At 38.3% G+C, this 17,204-nt stretch overlaps 1 protein-coding gene across 1 annotated transcript in view; it reads right to left on the bottom strand.

Annotated features, from left to right (window-relative positions):
* Positions 1–16,828, bottom strand: part of LOC126204424 (jmjC domain-containing histone demethylation protein 1-like) — a 121,740-nt gene extending 104,912 nt beyond the window's left edge. Inside the window, exons 1-8 of the mRNA XM_049938813.1 lie at positions 16,696–16,828; positions 14,988–15,132; positions 14,784–14,909; positions 14,310–14,482; positions 13,488–13,688; positions 11,429–11,698; positions 7,358–7,519; positions 2,704–2,901 (exon numbers count right to left, since the gene is read on the bottom strand). Coding sequence (XP_049794770.1) covers positions 2,704–2,901; positions 7,358–7,519; positions 11,429–11,698; positions 13,488–13,688; positions 14,310–14,482; positions 14,784–14,909; positions 14,988–15,132; positions 16,696–16,782 — 1,362 coding nt within the window. The 5' untranslated portion in view covers positions 16,783–16,828. The remainder of the gene's footprint in view (positions 1–2,703; positions 2,902–7,357; positions 7,520–11,428; positions 11,699–13,487; positions 13,689–14,309; positions 14,483–14,783; positions 14,910–14,987; positions 15,133–16,695) is intronic.
* Positions 16,829–17,204: the final 376 nt, after the last annotated feature.

The raw sequence follows: 17,204 nt of genomic DNA, 5'->3' as shown, positions 1-17,204 counted from the left end.
GGATGGAATTGACACTCACTGCTACCACGATGGCGATTCAAATCAAGAAGTGCTGTTGACATCATTGCTGAGTGGCGTTGCCTCCTGTCATGTACAAGGCTGTTACAACATTTCAACGAGGAGTTCTATTTTCAAAGGAAAGTTGCTACTCACCGTATAGCGGAGAGGCTGAGTCGCTGATAGTCACAACAAAAAGTTGTCACAAACATAGCTTTCGGCCAGTAAGGCCTTCATCAGAATTAGATGACACACACACACACACACACACACACACACACACACACACTCAAGCAAACGCAACTCGCACACATGACGTAAGCCTTACTGGCCGAAAGCTTTATTTGACAGTCTTGTATGGTGAGTGGCAACTTTCCTTTCCACAATAATTTCAATAAAGAAGCTCATCAACACAGTACTCTTGTTACCACACATATTTTAAACTTTGAGTATTGAATATTTGTTAAATACTCTCCTGCAATACATTGTAAAACATATTTGTTATATATGTATTCCATCAGAGCTGAAATTCGTGCTTTATTATGTTATTTTATTTTTTCACTATTATCTTTGAGCATGATTCATTTACAAGCAACATTTGCATAATACTGGGTCTCACAGGCAGCACACTGGAATGAACATTGCATTCACAGTGCCTATTTACAATGCTAAAGTATGTTCTATTGCTTAGTAGCCAAGGTTTCCAACGGACAGAAAAATTCTGTTTCAACTCTTAAGTCATCATACTTCCATAGATTCCTTCAAGCCCACGAAAGTGTAAAGTTACATTGTGTTTATAGTAAATATACATTTGTTGGTTGTTTACTTACATCTTGGGAGTCTTAAATGTTACTTGCTCACAATGGCATTTTGCCTCGTCATATTTATGAAGTATCTAAACAACTGTCTTTTTATTCATGTAAGTCAAGTCTGTTGTTGAATTTTATTACCTTTGACGAAAATTAATTCTGATTTATGTAAAATTTAGGTTTGCCTTTTGTTCTGAATTATGTATCCCCCGAGAAGGATCTTACCCAAGTATTCAACATATTTTTCGTTTCTAAGTTTGATTTGTTCATTTAAAAATGTTACTTCGTTTTGTCAAATGTGTGTGGATCTACTCAAGGATGTTCACATAGCTCCCCTTTCCCAATTGACGAAGAACTCAAAGATCATTGCTACGTTTACTGTAGAGTGCCATTTTTCTTTAGGATACATATTGAATGTGGAGTGGTTGTTTTCACTTTTGTTACGTGTTCTTTGTATCTAATATTAAATTTTCACCCTGCTTATCCATTACACATGACAATTGCTGTAATTAATTTTATACATTGTTGACTTGTAATTTAGAATTATGGCTATTGTGTGCACTTTGTTCCATCATACTACATTTTCTGTGCAATAGTTAATTTTAAGATTGGTATTACAAAATAAGTAACTTAGTTTTTGAGAAGTATTCTCTGGAGACGTGGAAAAAATATACCACCATAAGAAAGATATGTGGAACACCCATATTAAAGTGCATTTCATAAAATCCTCAAAACAGCTCAGCGTGTTAGGATTTTTCTTCATATTTAATACTGTGCCTAATTATGAAACATCCTGTTTGGTTATCAGTGACATTACTGTAGATTATATTTACGTAGAAGACTACAACCAGACCACAACCTATTTATTAAAGGTACATTCCAATGTTCTCATTCTGCGTAATTTGATCTTGGAGTATGACCACCAATTGTTCAAAAGATTGGTTTTGAAATAAAAAAACATAAACAGCAGGCTATTCTTAAATACCACAATAAATTTCACAAACAAATCCATATAATTATTCTGCAGGGCCCTGCAAGTTTTGATGCCTTTCTTCTCTCTCCATATCACCTTTTTGCTGATTTTTTTATTCGCTATTTACATACACTTGTTGAGTGTAAATCAAGCTGATGAAACAAAACCTCTTGAACATTGTGTGCAATGAAAAGTATCTTTCAGCCCACAGTGAAACAATTCCTGTTATTTATGCAATCCTCACTTGGCACAATTACTATAATGGTAAAATTTTCATTGACTGAAATGGTGCAGTCACAAATGTCTATCTTCATCACGTATATCATGCAGTTCACAAACGGCCAATTTCAGCTTATTGCCACCATCATATCTGTTACAAAGTAAGGTGTATACCTATATGTACAGAATGTTTGCCTTTGACATATTTATCAGAATACCTTTAATGGCATGTATGGCAGTCAGCAATGTTATATGTATTCTTAGATTTTCTGTATATTTTGGCCTGAGCCAATTGAAATTGTTTGTCACTTTAGTGTTTTTTCTATTTTGTAAGAGAGCTGATGACAGTAGCATGCAAAAACTGGCCATAGTGAATTGTGTAGTATAGGTGATCAAGATGGACATTTATAAATAAAATACCGTACATTGGAGCAAACTCTTTTACAGACCTTTATGTCATTAACTGGTGAAGTGGTTTAAGTAAAGAAAATAACTGAATTACAATCTGAGTGCATATTATTTTAACTCCATACGCAAGTTAATCTGTAGATAAATCAATAATGTATTTATTTTAACTGCAATTGTTTCCAACGCCCAAACATGAGAAGTATAAAATGACACACAGAACCAGAACAAAAGTGAAAGTGAGCCCTAAATTTTCATTCATGATGTAGACAAATTATAATATTAAGAATTATTACTCACCTTAAAGCTATCGTCAGGCCTCTGTAGAATGCACTTTCCAGTAACAGCAGCTTCAGGATTGTCATTCCTATGCCTTTCAACAAGAGTCCTCACATCTTTAATTAATGCAATAGGATCCCTTATCAGTTCAGGCACATTCTTTTTATTTGTAGGTAACGAATGCAGGAACATTACAATTGCCTTCAGACCATGGAGCTCCTAAAAAAAATGGAAAATTGCCACAAATTCTCAATCAACCACAGCAAAACCCTCGCACATTACGGAGACATATTGCTAATGACAAACAGAGAGACGCTTCAGTAGTTTCTTTCAAATTCTCATCTAAAGCGTGCCTAATTACTTCAGTCATTTATTCCAAATATCCAATGCGGGAAATAATACAAAAATGTTCTTGGTGATATAGGTGACATGAATATTTAGTTCAATCATAGCACTATTATATTATTATATTAGTTTAATCACACTGAGATATGAAGTCACGACATCTTGATGCATCCTGATCAGTGTCTCACAAAAACTTGCAAGAGAGAAGACAGCAATTACCAAGTACGGAGCCTACCAAATCAGTTCACTCTGTTCAACAATGTAATACAAAAGGCAACAGATAGCAGCACTCAAGTAAATGCCATACTCCTCGACTTCCTGATTGTATTCTATCCAGTTAATAACTGTAACCTGGTGAACAAAACACATTGTTGTAAAATACGAGGAGAAGTTTGTAGTTGGATTGATTAATTTTACAGCAGATAGCAGTTCATATTTTTCAGTTTAACAAGGGCAGAGCAAATAATGAAAGAAATGATAAACAACAGAAGAAATCATGGGGCCCACCAAAGACTGACTCCCACACATCTGATTTTGTTGTCCGACATTTAGCCATCAAGCCACACTGCTTTCTAGCAATAATTCCAACGCATCTTGTATATAGCTTCTTCTTTTTTTTTAAAAAAAAAACAGAGGTTATGGAAAAATTAATCACATACCCACTCGCAGAACAGAATAATTTTAACATTCCTTGAATATCACATATATGGTAAGTTTGGACTACAGTATAACTGAACTTCCTCGCAGTCTTTAATTGAGGGCCAGATTAAGGCTTCAAATTTTTCACAAACAATGTTCTGACCAATTGTGCTATTGAAGAATGACTCAAAAACCAAAATCACAGCATTGGTGAGTAGTATACGGATAGCTCACTGCCAGCTATAGGTAATGGTCTACATTCAATTCCTAGACCAGCAAAATGTTTTCAATCTGTCAGGGTTTTGAAAGAGCGTACACTCCACTCAATCTAGATAAAATACAAATCTATACTACATCAACATTAATAGCACAATCAAGAACCGCATTTTGATTGCACCTTACATCATGAAGTCACTGAGGTTCGCAACAGAAAAAAAAATGGTTTCCAGAATGACATACAATCATGTGACAAGCAGTGTTCTGCTAGTCTTACATCTACATACATACTCCACTAGCCAACGTATGGTATATGGTGGAGAGTACCATGCACCACCATATCATTCCCTTTCCTATCCCACTTGCAAGTGGAGTGAGGTGTCAACTGTCTATACGCCTCCGTAAGAGCCCAATTTCTCTAAGCTCGTCTTTGTGGTCCTTTCGCGAAACGTAAATTGGCGGCAGTAGGTTCGTCCTGTAGACAGCTACAAATGCCTGTTCTCCAAATTTTCTCAGTGTTTCGCAAAAAGAATGTTGCCTTCCCCGCATGGATTCCCATTCGATTCACAATGGATTTGCAATGTTGATGGGATCTAACTACAACATGGTCACAGGCCACCTGCACAACTTTTTGCATCTTAAGTGGAAAGTAGGCCGCTGTGGCCGAGCGGTTCCAGGCACTTCAGTCCGGAACCGCACTGCTGCCATGGTGGCAGGTTCGAATCCTACCTCGGGCATGGATGTGTGTGATGTCCTCACGTTAGTTAGGTTTAAGCAGTTCTAAGTCTAGGAGGCTGATGACCTCAGATGTTAAGTCCCATAGCGCTTGGAGCCATTTGATTTAAGTGGAAAGTACATCAAAAGAGCATTTCATTTGTGCCAAGATAGGGTGGTTTTTATGAATACTCTGAATCTCGGTTGTACTGGAAAAAACTCCTTAAGTGTTCCTCTATCAACAATTAACTGTGACCCCGGCACCTCTACCATGTTTGACACGTATTTTATCAATTTCACTTGGTTGAATATTGTGTTTCCAATGCAGAAAAGGTGGACTAAACAGAGTGCCAACAAATTCCTTTACACTTAATGTCCTGTTGTGCCACTGGTTTTCTTTTCTTTGCACCACGGCATCTAAGAAAAGAGGGCCTATCTTTTCTTCTATATAGTCCACTGACATTGGAAATCTTATTTTAGTCGACACATAAAATAAGGAAAAGGCAATTACTCCTCTACAGACGACCGATGTGTGGAGAATAGAAACACATAACAGAGAACAGTATTCACACTGACTTTGTAGCTCAGTTTTCTGACACAGTGAAACATACAGTATAACGCCACTTTTACGTTCTCGGAATTAACATTTTCTCACCGTTTACGCCATTTATCATAATTCCCATCAAATTTCCTATGCCCACAAAATGTTAATTTGCACCAATTTTGCGTTCAACATATTTATAATTTTCCCATGATTTACGCATTACAAAAAATGTTTGTGGAGAAAAAAATGAGCTGGCATGATGTTGGCCGTCCAGCGGTGTTTACAAATATTACATGGTTAAATTTCATGACACCAAGGCACTCTACTCAGCGAATTTGAACCAGTAAATATGTAAAAGTTGGAACAACTTGTGCCTTATCTCTCACCATTGCCACCCTCTGCTTAGTGTGGTGGCTGATGGGAGTAACTAGTTCGTTCGAATAAATATATTATGATCAATCACAGCCATTTCCAAACTGTCTCTACTGTGCAAACACACAGTTTCTTGATTGTTGTTATCACTGTAACACCTTTGTCAAACCATATTTAATGTAAAAACAAAATTGTTAAGGCTTTCGTGACCACTTGTAGACAAACTGCCTATTGGCTTCTGTCTCGGGTTCTTCGGCCGATGTTCATCTAATGATTTTACTGACGTTTCGCCAGCACGAGTGGCTGGCATTGTCAAAGCTTCACCGTCCATTGCCAGCGGTGAACTGGAGCCAAGCTCGCGGCCGCAGACTATATGTACCTGGTGCACCAACGTCCGAGGGCTTCTCGGTCATTTCTGGTGCATTTCTCCTCTTGCTACCTGCGACGGTCGTTCGCTACAGTACGGGAAGCCAGGATCCGTTTACCTTAAGGCTTTCCTCTTTCCTGTTGAAACTGTTCGCGTGTTTTTGTATTTCTACAGCTTCTCTGAACAATCGTGTGTGATAGTGCTTCTCCACAGCCAGAACTTGTGTGTCGGCGAATTTTATTATGTGGTCAGTCTCACTCAGTGCGTGCTCTGCCACGGCCGATTTCTCCACCTGCCCCAACCTGCAATGTCACTCATGTTCTTTGATCCCGGTGTTGATTGATCGTCCAGTCATTTATTGGCATACTACTTCTGAGTGGTTATCATAAGCTTCCCCATGAGAATATGTACTGGGAATAGGCTCCTGATGTCGGTGTTCCTTTAGTCTTCAACTCCATGTCAAGAAATAGGTTTCGGGAAATAAAGAGATTCATTCATCTCAATGACAACTCCAAAATAGACAGAAACGACAAGATGTACAAACTGAGGTTGTACTTTGAAATGCTAAAAAAGGAATTTGGTAAATTTGGCGCATTTCATTCAGAACTCTCAACTGATGAAATATATAATGTAAATGCAGAGATTAAAAAAAATCTGCTCTCCTAGTGGTGGCAGAAGAGTCAAAGGGGAAGGAAGAGAGGTGAAGGAAAAGGAATGAAGGGTTTAGGTAAAGGGATATAGTTTAGAAGTCACCCGGAACCCAGGTCATGGGAGACTTACCGGACGGGATGAGAAGGAGAAAAGTTGTTAAGAGAGTAAGCAAAGCACAGTATGAGGGGAAAATACATTGTTTTTGGGGCCAATTTTATGAATGTATAAGAATGTAGTTAACATAGCAATTGGTAGATCTTAGCCTGCAGAATTCATGAAATTTGTGTTTTCAGCACACAAACCTCATTGCAGATTTATTATTTCAGACGGTATGATTACAACTGTCCAAATGTAACAAGTAAGTGTAAAAACTCTGTATCAACACAAACAGCAAAAAATGTCAATTTTAGACAAATGTAGAATGTGAAAGAAGTGTGTTTAAGGTAATGGGTATAGATTACGAAAGTCCACAAAGTTTTTTTCTGTTGTGATTTGCCTTCCTTACCATTTACTGCCACTATAAATAACCGCTCAGCCCCATTTTTTATGATGACTAGCGATCAGTCATCAAATACAACATATTAAACAATAGTTCTCAATATGGGCACCACGTAATACTCTTACTGCCTGTTTCTGTGCAATGAAAACTAATTTTCTTTCTCATAGATACGGTTCCCCATAATTTAATATCATGCAGTTCTTACATCACAGCTTGTTTACAAAATGATTAGTTTATCTTAGCAAAATTACTGTTATGCTCCACCCAACAATTCTATTTTGACAAAAGAAATTTCATAAAATTGCTAAGATATTGCTAAAATACATACCTGAGGGGTTAGATGAATGTGTTTGTCAGGATCAAACTTTGTATCATTCTGTACGCCAGCTCCTTCATCCAAATGTGATCTTCCTAATAAACAATGTACATAACGCTCCAGTACATACCACAACATTTCTGTGAAGAATGGGTACCTGAATTTTTGGGGCACCTGCAAAATTACATAGGTTTATATTTCTTATTAAGACAATTGATATTAACCCTTTCGCTGCTACAGATGTACTCTCTCCACTCCATGCAGAGCGCGAGTTTTGTTAGGGCTGCACTGTTCGCAAATGGTGGTTGGTGCCTTTGCTGAGAGATTTTGTGTTCAGCCGACATGAAATACTTATCTGATTTTTAGGTGAAACTAATTGATTTTTGCACGTCACACAGTCTGGTATCTTCATTACTGCACTGCACCACATTAAGTAAAACATTGCACAAAATATTTTGCTGAGATAAACATATATTGCATAAGCTTTGTGTATGGTTGATTTTAGATCATACATTACACAATGAAATTTAGACAAGAGATCGAAATTTTATTTAAACTGAGAGCAGAATGGTATCTTATTTCATCATCCAGTTATTAGGTTTCATATCTAATGGATGGAAGCGAGAGACATGCCGATTCACATCCTCGCATATCGCATGTTCATATCAAGCGAGATATCTCAAATGATTCAGGTTATTTAAACGAGCTTTTCTGCAAATGATAGCACACAATAAGGCATCATATGTTGGATGATAAGAGTCGAAAAAATTTTATTGCCCAAGATATGGAAGCAATTCATCTGCAGCAGTGAGTCAGCTGTTCAGGACACACACAGATGTTCACAGCACTGTAGGAAAACCCAAGTGGTGGGCATACATTCATCCACAGCACCTGGGAGCAGTATAGCGGGATGTGTATACAAGCTGACAGCAGCGAAAGGGTTAACCATAGGCTAAAGTTCCCTAAAGAATTTGCAACACTCAACAGCTATTAAATAATTTCAATACAGCATCAAAAGGTAATGATTGTTATAGATATCCTTACCCTTTAAATGCAGTTCTTTGCAAAGAAACTACAAGTCACAAAAATTCTGGTTTAAGAGAAAAGCAAGTCTAGAAACTGTTCAGAATACAAGGAGCTGCACTATAAACCTTTGTCAAAACACAGTGTTTAATAACATACAGTAATACTAATTGCTGGAAAGATCTGCAAGCAAATATATTTTATTGATGTACTTTTGCATTCTCTTTAAAAGACTAATTAGAGGAAGATACAGATTATGAACAATTAAAAAGGGACCAGATACGGAAAAACCAACAAGAAGCAAAAAAGAAAGCAAAAGCGACTGTTCATGAGAAGACTACGGTGCAAAAGCAAATCATCATTTAAACAACATTTTACATTTTTGCACATAGTGTACAGTTAAAATGTATTTATTTGTGTTTGATCCAGTAAATCATTTCAGTATATTGTCCATACATACAATATAAGTCAAGCCAGGAGTAACAATTTATAATTACAGTTGTTATGAAGTGAGACTACATGATCAACACGATCAACATTGTTATGGCACAGCGTATGTAGTTATATTTTTGATAAATATTGTGTATGAGAGCAAGGAGAAAATATACCAGCCTAATACAAAGATAGTATTTACATTAAAGAAATTCTGTTTGCACAAGAATGCTATTCAAGTGACAACTTTAACTAAAGAATACTCATAAAATACTTTGTTGTACAATTTACTGCAAACAGAGAGTGATCCACAGTTAGTGGATATTTGTAAGGAGTCTACTACTTTATTTTTTAAGAAAAGGTTGGCTGAATCCAGCCACAGATTTCTTGAAGGCGATGCAAACAACATGCAAAACAACGACCAGATTCGAAAACACAAAAAAATGAGTGCACTGTAGTTATCAGGCAACTGACAGGTAAAGGTACGCGAAATAGCCAATACCATAGCTTCCACATCTACATTTATACTCCACAAGCCACCCAACGGTGTGTGGCGGAGGACACTTTACGTGCCACTGTCATTACCTCCCTTTCCTGTTCCCGTCGCGTATGGTTCGCAGGAAGAACGACTGCCGGAAAGCCTCCGTGCGTGCTTGAATCTCTCTAATTTTACATTCGTGATCTCCTCGGGAGGTATAAGTACGGGGAATCAATATATTTGATACCTCATCCAGAAACGCTCCCTCTCGAAACCTGGACAACAAGCTACACTGTGATGCGGAACATCTCCTTGCAGAGTCTGCCACTTGAGTTTGCTAAACATCTCCGTAACGCTATCACGCTTACCAAATAGCCCTGTGACGAAACGTGCCGCTCTTCTTTATCTCCTCTGTTAACCAGACCTTGTACAGATCCCACACTGATTAGCAATACTCAAGTATAGGTCGAACAAGTGTTTTGTAAGCCACCTCCTTTGTTGATTGACATTTTCTAAGGACTCTCCCAATGAATCTCAATCTGGCACCCGCCTTACCAACAATTAATTTTATATGATCATTTCACTTCAAATCGTTCCGTACACATACTCCCAGACATTTTACAGAAGTAACTGCTACCAGTGTTTGTTCTGCTATCATATAATCATAGAATTAAGGATCCTTCTTTCTATGTATTCGCAATACATTACATTTGTCTATGTTAAGGGTCAGTTGTCACTCCCTGCACCAAGTGCCTATCTGCTGCAGATCTTCCTGCATTTCGCTGCAATTTTCTAATTCTACAACTTCTCTGTATACTACAGCATCATCAGCGAAAAGCCGCATGGAACTTCCGACACTATCTACAAGGTCATTTAGGAGAATGACTACACTATGTTCTATATTAACTATGAGAAAACTTTGTAGAAATTGTGTGCTGCATTCGTTATATTCTGATCAAAAGCAAATGCAAAAGTTAAGCTTCCACCAAATTTTTGACTATTTTAAAAGGATTCCTAATTATTTCTTATGCCACTATTACTATGGAGACGTGTGCCAATAGCTACATACCGGCACATACTGGATTGCATCTAGTACTACAACTAAAGAAATTTGAGCTCAGTTGCAAGGAGGCAGGAAAGGGAGAGGAGAGAAGCAAAGAAGGGGAAAGACTATGAAGGTGTGTTGGTGAGATAGAAGGCATGTGCAGTACTGGACTGGGAGCAGGGAAGGGGATAGGGTCATCTCTCCCCCCCCCCTTCCTCCCCCTCCCACAGCGCTATCACTCTCCCAAACCACCCCCGCAGCTCTTCTGAACCCCCACTACCCACTCCAGCTAGACTTCTACTCACATCTGACACATTTGGGCCTTAGCAGCCAGAGATGTCATTGGCCATGTTTGAGGGAGAGTTTTCTATATCTAATGAAGGACTTAGTCAAAAGCCTGAATATTTTTTTGCATTCTTTTTCATTGTGCCTCCTGGAACTCAACACGTCCTTTACATGGTGAGTAGCAATCTACCCTGTCCACATTGCCAATTTATAAATAACTACATAGAAAATTAAGTAATTTTTTTCCTTATGGGAACAATGAATGCCAGGCAAGAAATTTCCTCCATGACTTCTTACACTGCCTGTTAACTGAAAATATAAGAAGCATCTGTCTGCTGGGTGGTAGTCAACAGTATGTGAATGAGCAATTGTTTCCGGAACAACATTAATTTATGCCACAAAGGAAGCTGATGAACGAAACATAAACATCCACGCATTGGGAAGGAAAGTCACCCAGAATTTTTGGAACAACCTTTTCCTCCGTGCTAAATTTCTCTTTTGTCAAGTGGTCAGATCTTTGGCTCTGTAAGTGTGCTGTCAGTTTTGCGTTAGAATGTGTATTACAAACTGGAACTTTTTTCCTAACTTTATTTTCTTCCAGAAATGTAAATTGCCTAATTTCTGAAATGCAACATGTATGTTTCTGCAGACTGCACAAAACACGGGCAGAAATAATCCATTTGTCAGCTATGCACAAAAAATTTTCAGTTAAAAGAATTTTAAAAAAGCTGATATCCATAACCAAAGATTCTTCAATTCATATTTACATCAGTCCTAGAACTACAAAAAGAGCTACTTACAACAAAACAGATTCACTCACATGTGTTGTGTCCTCAACTTGAGCAGTTTTTAGTTGTTTTTCAATACCAAATGAGTGAAGAAAATTTCCGCCAAAAACAAGGGAATCTACAGGTGTGTAAACAGCATGTATCCAGCCAGTGGGAATGAAGAAAGTATTTCCTGCCGTAAGGGTGACACGACCACACTTGTCCACAGTGTCACCAAAGAAGACGTCTCCCTGTTTTCCAGACAGCACCCACTGCTCATACAGTTGCAGGTTGCGCTCCGTAGGAGGTATCAACCAAAATATCTGAAACACACACAAAGCAAAATTTATTTTCTTATTCAACAGTAATTCAATCACATTCTGTATTATCGTTCAACCTATCAAGTTGGAATAAAGATGGCTAAACAGAAATTGTAGAAGCCACACTGAAAGTTAATTACTTTTATTCCACATATACACTGAAGCACCAAAGAAACTGGTTTAAGCACGCATATTCAAATACAGAGATATGTAAACAGGCAGAATACGGCACTGTCATAGACAATGCCTGTCAAGGACAACAAGGAGTTAGCGATGAAGTGGGGATTTTCCCATATGAGCATTTCACGAGTGTACCATGAATATCAGGAATCTGGCAAAACATCAAATCTCTGACATAGCTGTAGTCTGAAAAAGATCCTGCAAGAATGGGACCAATGACAACTGAAGAGAATCGTTCAATGAGAGAGAACTGCAACGCTTCCACAAACTGCTGCAAATTTCAATGTTGGGCCATCAACAAGGGTTAGCTTTTGGAGCCGAAGGCCCATCCATGTACCCTTGATGACCGCATGACGCAAAGCTTTATGCCTCGTCTGCACCTGTCAACAACGACATTAAACTGTTGATGACTGGAAACGTATTGCCTGGTTGGACGAGTATCATTTCAAATTGTATCAAGCAGATGGATGTGCATGGGTGAGGGGACAATTTCATGAATCCATGGACCCTGCATGTCAGCAGGGAACTGTTCAAGCTGGTGGAAGCTCTGTAATGGTGTGGGATGTGTGCAGTTCGAGCAATATGGGACCCCTGATATTTCTAGACATGACTGACAGATGACACGTCCATTGGGCACTCCAATGGACTTTGCCAATTCCAGCACGACAGTGCAACACCCCACACGTCCGAATTGCTACTGAGTGAACTTTCTTCCCAGTTTAAACACTTTTGCTGGCCACCAAACTCCCCAGACATGAACATTACTGAGCAGATCTGGGATGCCTTGCAATGTGCTGTTCAGGAGAGATATCCACCCCCTAGTATTCTTAATGATTTATAGACAGCCCTGCAGGATTCATTGTGTCAAATTCCCTCCAGCACTACTTCAGACATTAGTTGAGCCCATGCCACGTCGTGCTGCGGCACTTGTGCGTACTCCCAGGAGCCCTACAAGATATTAGGCAGGAGTACCAGTTTCTTTCACTCTTCAGTGTAGCATCAAGTTGGAATAAAGATGGCTAAATGGAAATTATGAAAGCCACAAAAAAAAAAAGTCAACAGAGGGTACGATGAAAAAAAAAATTAAGATATCAATAAGTATGCTAGCACCTCATTTTCTGAATAAAGCTGTAAGAAACAACACAATAACAATGAAAATGACAAATTTCCACTCAGACACGGTATCACAACTTGGAATCAAATGACATTTACCTGTGGCTTAACAATTTTTATTAGAAAGAAAAATCAAAATAAGCAAATTTAACAATGGCAGTCTCTTGGTAAGTCCTACCAGGAAGCCCTCTGAAATATTTGTTTGCTGTAAATGGCCAAACAAAATGGATTTTATTTTTGACAATTTACATCCACCAGTGCCACATGAAAGATTATAGGCATTTCCACACATCATGATGAACATTGGGTTAAATTTGGCCAGTAGTGTCAAAATATTTTTATAAGAAAGTGGTCTCAGTAGAACCATGCCTTCTTTGAATATTTAGGGGGACATCAAGTTCATTTGATACTCCGCATTTGAAATGAATATGAAGCATGTAAGATAATGACACCAAACTCACTGATAAATAATTTATACCATAGTTTTCAAAATATTTACCTTACTCCCTTTGAGTATATGGTACCAAACAGAAGTTCCACCAAAGTCAACATGGAAGTCTGTGTAGCACCCTTTCACAGACATGAGGCAATACTTCTGCACCTTGGGATACATCATCTCATCAAGCACATTAGTTGATTCTGTTTGAGCCTCTTTAAGATGACGGGGCCAAACGCAATCAACCCAGTCAATTTGACGTACCTGGAAAATAATAAATATGAAGCTATATATGAGATCTCAAACCTGAACACAAACATGAAAATAAAAAATATTGCTTTAAAATGTGACTTTTGAAAACATACAAGAAAAAGACCACATAGAGTGACAAACAGTACACAATATTAAATACTAATTCAACATTTGCTACACAATTTACAGTTAACTTTAATTTTATTAGGAAACAAATATATCTAAATCTGAAATTACAGGGTCTGGGATGTTAATACTAACTTCCATAAATCAACAATGACAACATGAAAAATACTTCCAACATCTGTCACGTATTATTGCTACTAAACATTAGTTGGTTCACATTTGTGCAATGTAAACAAGTACACTGGCTGTAAACCAAGTGGGTGGATTTAATGGTTTATACATTACAATTAACAATGGTTACAGAGCTCACATTGCATAGTAGTGAACAATCCAAAATACAGGATAGTTTGATTGAAAAAGTAACAGCCAGTACAGCAAACCAATATGATACAAGAAATTTTGTCATGGTTGTGGGTCCCATGGCGAGTAAAGTTACTGACACATGAAATTAATTTAGAGTTTTAAAAATAGCAAGGATGTGTAACTGACATTAAAAAGGATACTTACAACAGTAGGAGTCTGAATATAATTTTCTAGTTTGGTGTGGCTGAATTCTAATGAAATTACATTCAGAAGTTTTTCTTTTTTGGGGTCATCATAATAGCGCTGCCATTCCTTCATTGTCATCTCTACATTCTTCTGTGTGTTAACGTCCATTACATCTAATATGCGCCTCGATCCTGTGGGGAGCAACACATTTACATTACATTTCTCAAATGGGAGCATTGCAACTGAGTAATACAAATCTTAAAATCACGAACTGAGGCATGTATGCTAAATACTATGTGGAATAAAACAAAGCTGTTAAATGCATAACATTCCTATCCAAACAGTAACTTACTGTCTATGCCTTGAAATGAAAATTCACCTAACACTATGGAAAATAAATGTATTAGTGTGTATTATGAAATTGAGATACTTGTAAAATTAGAAAATCTTATCACAGACATAAATAAATCGATAGAAAAGTACTTTACATACCAACACACATACGAACATCATTTACAGAGAAATTTGGACTTGGTACCCTTAAACCCAATCCAGCCTTATCTCTGAATAGTAATGGGGTGTTGAAACCATGCCTTTGCAGATAAGCTAAGTTGAAATCTGAAAACATCAACGGTCATTATAGCAACAACGACAGTTTTAGTGATGGCGAGAAATTCAATAGCAATCATTCCTTACCTGCTCCCTGCATTTCTTTCACAAAGCATTGCGGAAACCTGTCTGTTTCCATCTTGTCCTCCAGACGAAATGATCGGCGGCCCTCAATTTCCTCATCGCCCAGAGCCCAATCATCTGTGTAGTGCTTTCTTTCTTTCCTATCTCTCTACAAAAGGAAAATGCTTTCAGACACTAAGGGAAACGAAGGGCCAAGAAGCAACAAATAAATATTTAGCAACAGTACAATAAGCTTTCGTTAAACCCTCAAGCATTCACAGAATTTCAAAACAAATCGCCGGTATATACCATACCAACAAAAGAGACTGCACTGAAAAACTCAACACCTGCCAGCATATCGCATCAGTTCACGTAAACTTCTGGAATACCATATTTATACTTCCAACCAGCGTTTCAGAAGAGCATACAGTGAGAATCGGGTTATGACATTGCTATTATCAGAAAATGTGCAACAAATATGCAGGTACAAGGCGCATGCCGATAATCAATAACACTCGACCCAACTAGAAATAGAAGAGGCAAATCGTCAAAATCTCTAGCATATATAACACTGTTAAGAATATAGCCCAACTTCAAATGGTGACAGACAACGAAACAGAGCTGAATTAATACAATTAGCGTGTTAGCCACATCCTCAACCCAGCATCTTCGCCCGCGCGTTCCAGTAGCGTCACACAAGGATGCATCCAGTACTGTATCTCGAAAACACACTAGTTTAGCTGCCATGAAAGCACACCATACACGCAACGGGCAAGGACCATCACAACTCAACTGATACCATTAATTAAGCGATCTACGTACCGGTCTAATAATGTATTCTCGCTGTGGCACAGGGCGCGTACTCTCACACTTCTTAGTTGCAGCCGCCATTTTGATTAACTGTGTATTCTGGGAGACGAGAGTACAGTCGCAGTAAAACAAAACCTGTTTTATGCGCCGCGCTTTTGATTTACTGCACACGTGTTTACACTCTTTAGACATGAAAATACGAATAAAAATGCTGACCGACAGGGACGAAAGCGCTCTTCCTTCGGTGAAGAAAAATCATCCAACAATTATTTGATCATTCTCTTTACGATCTCCCCAAATTCGACATTTGTTATGTTTAAGCTGTCAAACTGCGCACTCTTCGTACAGGAAAAACAGAAATAATGTAATGATGCGCGCGGTATTAATGTGAATAAACAATGTCATATGTCTCGTAACAATTATTATTTTGTTCGCCTTTAACACTGACACTTTACGAACTACGAGTGATGACAATGTTTTCAAAACATTGGGAGAAGTGTTACACAAACACACAGTTCGAACTGCCATAAAACTAATTTAGCGCTGCCAATTGTTTAATAGTAACTAACAGCAACACTCTGCTTCCAATTATTGCAACGCCTTTCAATTTTGTTTACATTCCTTACACCTGTAGTCTTAAAACCTGACCCACTTACTATTAGCATATTGGTGACACACAGTGGGATTCTCAAGCAGCCAATGCGGCCACACAAATCAAACTGGCCTCAATAAACATGTAATATGAATCAATATTCCACAGTCTGTCAGCACCTAGCAACAACCTTTAATGTTTACATGGGAGTTCGTGACTTACGCGATTGCCATGATGGCGACTGCAAAAATTATCGGCGTACTTCAAACTTAATATTAACCTCATCCATTGACACGAATGCTAAGAAAAGCAGGAAAGGAGTCTACTTACTAGAGTCCTTGTTAGCACGCGCTTTCCGGATATGTTGTCGTCCATTCCAAGCCCTTCAACAGGCTGCGACTCGTAGTGCGATTTCATCCAGCGCTCGGACAGCTCCGCAGACGCTACCTCTCCCTTCGCCACCATTTGCTCGACTCCCGCAGATTACGCTCATGGCGAGTGTCGTCATGTCTACCAACATAAAATTTGCTACGTGACCTGTTGGGAACATTGAGTCCATAGCAAAGTAAGTTGGCAACAGCGTACGTATTGTGGCGCTCGGTGTAACCATTCCTGTTACTACTGCAGATTGCAGAATAACAAATTGTTTGGTGGGAATTTGAATGACGAGTTAGAACGGAAGTTTACACATGCCACAGAAACGAGGCGTTAATATCGGTATGTGATTCACAAGCATTTCATTAGAAACTGGTTTATTTTAAGTGCGTATTGGTCGGGGAAAAAAATAATTGTAATCTCTTGTAAATCAGATTACATTTCGCAGTCTGTCGCTTCTTGTA

The sequence above is a fragment of the Schistocerca nitens genome, chromosome 9, assembly GCF_023898315.1.
Source record: "Schistocerca nitens isolate TAMUIC-IGC-003100 chromosome 9, iqSchNite1.1, whole genome shotgun sequence".
In the NCBI taxonomy this organism is placed as follows: domain Eukaryota; kingdom Metazoa; phylum Arthropoda; class Insecta; order Orthoptera; family Acrididae; genus Schistocerca; species Schistocerca nitens.
This window is presented reverse-complemented; position numbering and strand designations above follow the sequence as displayed.